Raw genomic sequence first — 5,705 nt, 5'->3', positions numbered from 1 at the left:
AGAGAGTGAACACAAAAGAAATTGTGACAGTTAACAAAAATTAACTGCAGTTGTTATTGAATACTCCACATTAAAAATATATATATTTTTTCTTCCCTTCTCATTAGATTTGGGATTCCGGTCACAGGGTTTAATTGTCAAAACTCCATGCATGGAAGATCAGCAGTATCTTCCGGACAGTACCCCGGTTAGACATTATGATGTCCACAGTCTTTACGGATGGTCACAAACAAAACCTACCCTTGAGTAAGTGAGATTTGCATACTTTCTTGTTATCTCTAAAATGTGCTGCCAAGAATTGCTTCTGTCTATATTCTTGTGGCCCAAACTTGCAGGAGCTTCTTTTAGATGGATGCAAAATTTTCCTTTTCATCCTAGTAGTGTTGATTCTGCCATTCTGTTCCAAGTGGAGTTTGGTGTTCAGAGCACCAATGCTCCAGGTTTTGCAGTTGGCAGTATTTCAGTCACGTTCCTGCTCAGCTCGTGCTGTGATCTCGCCCGTGGTGCAAGCAGGGTGGTAGGAACCTGAGCAAGGATGTGCAGGAGAAGGCGTGGTGGGTGTGTGCAGTGTGTGCAGGTCGGAGCTGAAGCTGTGCTTCCCCTGTTGTAGTGCAATAGAGGCATTCTGCTGTTGGAGCCAAGTAGAAAAAAACTAGCTCAAGCATTTCTACACCAGCAGCTGCATCACTCACTGTCTAAGGACAGGCAGGCAAAGCCTTTATTTTGAGTGTGGCAGCTTTAAAATCACTGACCCCGAGCAGATGCAATTTTCAAGGTACCTTTTAACGGCAGTTTACCCAAGTCTGACATTAAAGAAAGTTACTCTTCACCTAGCTGCAGAGCAAGTCTTTGTATAGCAGTTCTAAGGGTTTCAGCCATACACATTTTATGTTATGCCAGCCCAACTGCTGACCAGTATTATGAAATAAGTTGGTCACAGTGCTATTTGTCATATAGTTTAATTGGGATGTAATAACTCACCACCAATCGTTGTCCTGTCCCAGTGTGTTCACAAGCAACATGTTGCCTTTTCAGCAGAGGTTTCTGTTAAGAGTCAGCCTGCAAGGCCATCCTGGGGCGATGCTTGGCATTCTGAGTGGGAGCAGTCAATCAAAAGGCATCGCTCTGCTATTCTTTTACAAGGCAGAACAGAGAACAGGTCTGAACACGTGGATCAGCTGCTGTTAACAGTAATTACTCAATGACAGTCTCACTTAATTACTGCAATTAAAATATAAAACACTTTTTGTTTCTAGCTAGTGCTAGGATAGCCCCTTTTATTTCTAGCATTGATACTGCTTTAGCCTTACATGTGTAGTGAGGGAAAATGAATACAAGTTTTTTAAGAATGTTAATTTAAGAAGGGCTCTATTATCTTGGGTATTCTAAATTACTTGAGTATGGTTGAAAAGAGAAAACAGTGAGTTTTAAAACACACACTATGTTCATTAGGTTTTCCTTTTAGGAATTTATTTTCTCAGTTCCAAAGCAGATGTCTGTTCCTTAGTGAATAGGATCCCAGTCATCTTTAGAAAACGCCTGATGTAACGATAGTATATTTGTGCTGTTTCATTTCCAATTCAATGAGTAAGCAAGGCACAGTGTTTCCTTATAGGTCTTAATGATCTTAAAGTCCTTGGTAACCAGGTCTTGATATTGCCAGAAGGCAAGAAGATACCAAGGCTACTTGATTTTTTGACTGAGTGGATGCTGCTGTCGGCGGCGTGCATGGCAGTGCTGCCGGTCAAGGCACACATGAGTCTTCTGGCAGGACAGGAAGGAAAGTCTGATACCTCTGCTGTCAGCCAAATCACATGCAATTTGGATATCATAAATAGACAATAATTTAACGCTGGGAGCAATATTGCTGTCATTCCTGTGCATCAGATGTGAACTGAAATGTAGTGAAATATTTTCTCCTCTGTTGAGTGGTACTGTAACAGAAGTATGATAAATTACACAGCCTATACAGACATTATCACAGTTGAAACAAAGAGAAAACTGTTGTTTAAAAAAAAGAAAAAAAAAAAAAAAAAAAAAAAGAGAGATCACAACTAAGAGATCTTTCTAATTAGATCTGTCTCTAATAGTCCTGACTAAAGGAGTTATTGTGACACTGAAGATGTATAGTAATAATAACTTATTCTAAGACTAAACCATCCAAACAAGAAGATTGTTTGCATGCAAAAGACACAAAATATGGAGAAAAAAAAAATGACACTGTAATGGAAAAATAAAGAGCAAAATTTTGCCTGATTTGTTAGTTTCTACTCTCTATTAGTTCAACAGGGGAACCTTCTTTGTCTTGGCTCAAGGCCATTCATTTGTAACAAGGCTTTTGCACTGATGTGAAAGGCAGAACCTTTAAGAGTGAATCTAGGAACCATTCTGAAGTAAAGGTTTGGAGGGCTTGGTGACATGAGGGATTCCTTTTCAGGGATACAGCTTTGGCTCAGTCCTGAAGCAGAGAGCTGGCACCCTAAGTCAGTAAAAAACTTGGGCCCTGCGCATCCCTGAGCAGTTCTGTGGGCAATGTACACTTTCTTTGGATTTCAAATTTTAGCAGGACCTTCCAAAGATTGTTGAAGGAGGGCAAATGAAGTAGAGGCTGAAAATGTTTGATAATACATTCCAAAGAAATAAAAGGTACTAGAAAACTTACTGTTTGTCTTGGAAGCAATAATTACAGCACATTAGTCTAGTTTAATTACTACGGTAATTTAAGTGACTTGTGTATTTTTGCTGTAATTATAGCATCACTAAAGCTGCAAATCCTGTCGAAAAATAAATAAATAGTGCCTTATTGAAGCAGCTGTTTAGGCAATTATTGTGGAGCCAGCATTGGAGAGCAGTGCCATTCAATCAGTGCAGCTTTCTAACTAGTATTGCAGTTCAGTATTTTGCTGTAATGATTCACAGTATGTGTGCACGCCTGCAAAGGGATAAAGGGATTCTTCGAAGAAACCAGGGCAGTTATGCATCCACACTAAGCACACAGCATAGACAAGCAGCGGCAAGATGCTAGTGTCCTCTGCGGGACAATTAGGAAGTATAAATTCCTCTCAGCTCCACTTTTTTTTTTTTTTTTTTCATCTTATTTGCAGAATGGACCTAGCTGGTGAATTGTTTTTCCATCCAGCTCTTTTAGAGCCACACCTTGGTGGCCTTGGGAGCTCTTCTCCTTAGTTATCAACAAGCCACTGTCTCCCCTCCCAGCAGCAATGAATGAAGCCATCTGGGTTCTGTGGCAGAGCCCCTGAAAAACCCATGACAGTCCTAATCCGGTGCTTGCTGTTTCCCTTTAATTCCTGACCCCAAAGGTTTTAGGTGCTGGTGATGCACAGCAAGGCCATGAGCTGGGTATCTTGAAGGATGCATTTGGTTTCTCCCTCCACATGGCTCATCTACACTATCCTGCCAGGAGCACTCTCTAGCTTCTTCTGTTGGTCACTTCACATCAGATTCTTACCATGTTGGTGTTTCTGATGTGATCACAGGTCCATGGCTTGCTTTTTGCTCTGCTTTCTTTCTGGCAACTGGAGTTATGTTGACAGATCTAGTATTCTAGACCCCTTTTTATCTTCTTGGTTTTAGTTTTCTTCAGATTATTTTCGGCTGGTTTTGCAAGTTTTCAATACTTCAATATACTACAATAAAGGAATGATGTGACATATACCACATCACATAGCCCTATAAAATGTGCAAGTTCATGTTTTCCCACAGAGTAATTTCCCTCAACTGGAAATCTGCATTTTAGCACCTCCTTGTTTTGCCACTGGTTTGCTGACACTTAATTCTGACTTTCTGCTTCTGTGCAAATCACTGTGCACTAGCATCAAAAGCACGTTTGGACTGTATGGATCCATAATAATGTGTACAACATAATTTCTGCCCTTTGTTAGGAAAGCATATGAGGCTATATTTACTTTCAAAGAGGATCTTATGTAATAAGTTCTCATGTAATTTATTTCTTTATCTATTTTCAATGTCAGCGCTGTGCAGAATGCCACAAAGGAGCGTGGGATCGTCATCACCCGCTCAACTTATCCCAGCAGTGGAAGATGGGCTGGACATTGGCTGGGTGATAACAAGGCAGCTTGGGATCAGCTGGCTAAATCTATTATTGGTATGTAGAACAAAGAAGGTCTCTCATCAGTATATACTGTGCAGTAATTCCTTTTCCTTGACTTACCTGCTTTTAGAATGTATTGGTTTTAACTGAAATATGCTGTTTGTTCAACAACCAGAATCCATGGTCAATTTCTTTGTGACTTCTTCTTCTTCTTTACCTCTCCTCTGGTTGTTGGGATCTCCTTTATTCCCCTGGGACCAGCCACCCTCCCACCTTGTGTTCTGCCACCTCAGTTCTCATCATCTGCTGGTGCTGCTGTCTGACATATCTTTGTTTCTGATAAATCATCTCCCAAATCTTTCTGTAGAAGAAAAATATGAGAAATTAGAGAAATTATGAAACTTTTTTTTTTCTTCTCTCATTCAGAACTGTAATATATATTATCTAGCACAAACATTAGCATATGAAAGGGGGAAGAAAAACAGCTGGTAACAATGAATTATTTCTCCTTTCAGGTATGATGGAGTTCAGTCTCTTTGGAATATCTTATGTAAGCTAATCAGTTATTATATTTTATTTAATTATCTTGACACTGTACAAGAATTTATAATATTCCATCTGTATTGTTTGTCAACTTTCAGACAGGAGCTGATATCTGTGGCTTCTTTAATGACTCACAGTATGAGTTGTGTCTTCGCTGGATGCAGCTGGGTGCATTTTACCCATATTCAAGGAATCACAATGAGAAAGGAACAAGGGTGAGGAACAAGTGCTCACACAAGCCAGCCAGCATCAAAAAAAGTACATTCCAAGCACACTGGACATGAAAAGAACATGTTTCGCTCTTCATCAAAAAAATAACAGTCTTTGTTTGTATGCTAGCTCTGTTGTAATCCTCCTCCCTCGCATGGGAGGTTTTATGCCTGCTGAGGGGCTGCCCTGGGATTTAGAACACTTGAAGGAAGCATACACTAGGTTTGATTTGACTGAATCCAACTCCTACCTATTTTTCCCTGTAGGGCATTTTGATTTAAAGCCACTACACTAAAATACAGTGCTTTTATGGCAAATGCTGTTAAAGGAGCAAAACTGACCTTGGAGTTTGAAGCTCTAATTGTCCATAATTATTACAAGAAATGAGAAAATGGAACAGTGTAATATGACTCTGGAATAAGAGTCAGGAATTTATGTACTTTACACATTTGCCACCATCAGATATTGTATTTCCTTTAGGAATAAAGGAAAATCATTTAAATGTAGGCCTTGCTGGCCAAGGACTATATTGTAGGAAGCTGTAAAACTAGATAAGTGGAAAAATAAAAATTGAAACAGCATGTAGATTCCCGTTAAAGCTTCAAGTCTAGTTGAGTAGTGTTATTTGTGTGGCACATGTCTAATGAATCCAAGTCTCTTTTTCAAAAAAGATGTGCTTATCTTGCCACGGCACACCTTTCGATAGGACTTTCAAAGCCTTTAAAAATGCAGATTCAGGGTTATCATGTTGCTTGCAGTCTTAGCCAATTTACCAAGGTATTGTTCAATACATCTAGTAAAGATTGGAAGCGCTCCCTGACATCAGTCATTAATGCTTTGGTCTCTTTTTGCAAGTCCTGAGTGCTGCCCTGCAGAAGAG

The 5,705-nt window shown here is 39.7% G+C and overlaps 1 protein-coding gene across 1 annotated transcript; it reads left to right on the top strand.

Moving 5' to 3' along the window:
- Positions 1-113: 113 nt before the first annotated feature.
- On the top strand, positions 114-4,830 carry LOC118157654 (maltase-glucoamylase, intestinal-like; the record flags this gene model as incomplete). Its single annotated transcript, XM_035312067.1, has 4 exons — positions 114-246; positions 3,993-4,126; positions 4,588-4,622; positions 4,714-4,830. Coding segments are annotated over exons 1-4 (381 nt in total), but the record flags the coding sequence as incomplete, so codon positions are not given.
- Positions 4,831-5,705: the final 875 nt, after the last annotated feature.

Source organism: Oxyura jamaicensis (genome assembly GCF_011077185.1).
Source record: "Oxyura jamaicensis isolate SHBP4307 breed ruddy duck chromosome 9 unlocalized genomic scaffold, BPBGC_Ojam_1.0 oxy9_random_OJ102811, whole genome shotgun sequence".
In the NCBI taxonomy this organism is placed as follows: Eukaryota; Metazoa; Chordata; class Aves; order Anseriformes; family Anatidae; genus Oxyura; species Oxyura jamaicensis.
Note: the sequence above shows the minus strand (reverse complement) of the source record. Positions and strands in the feature narration are given on the sequence as shown.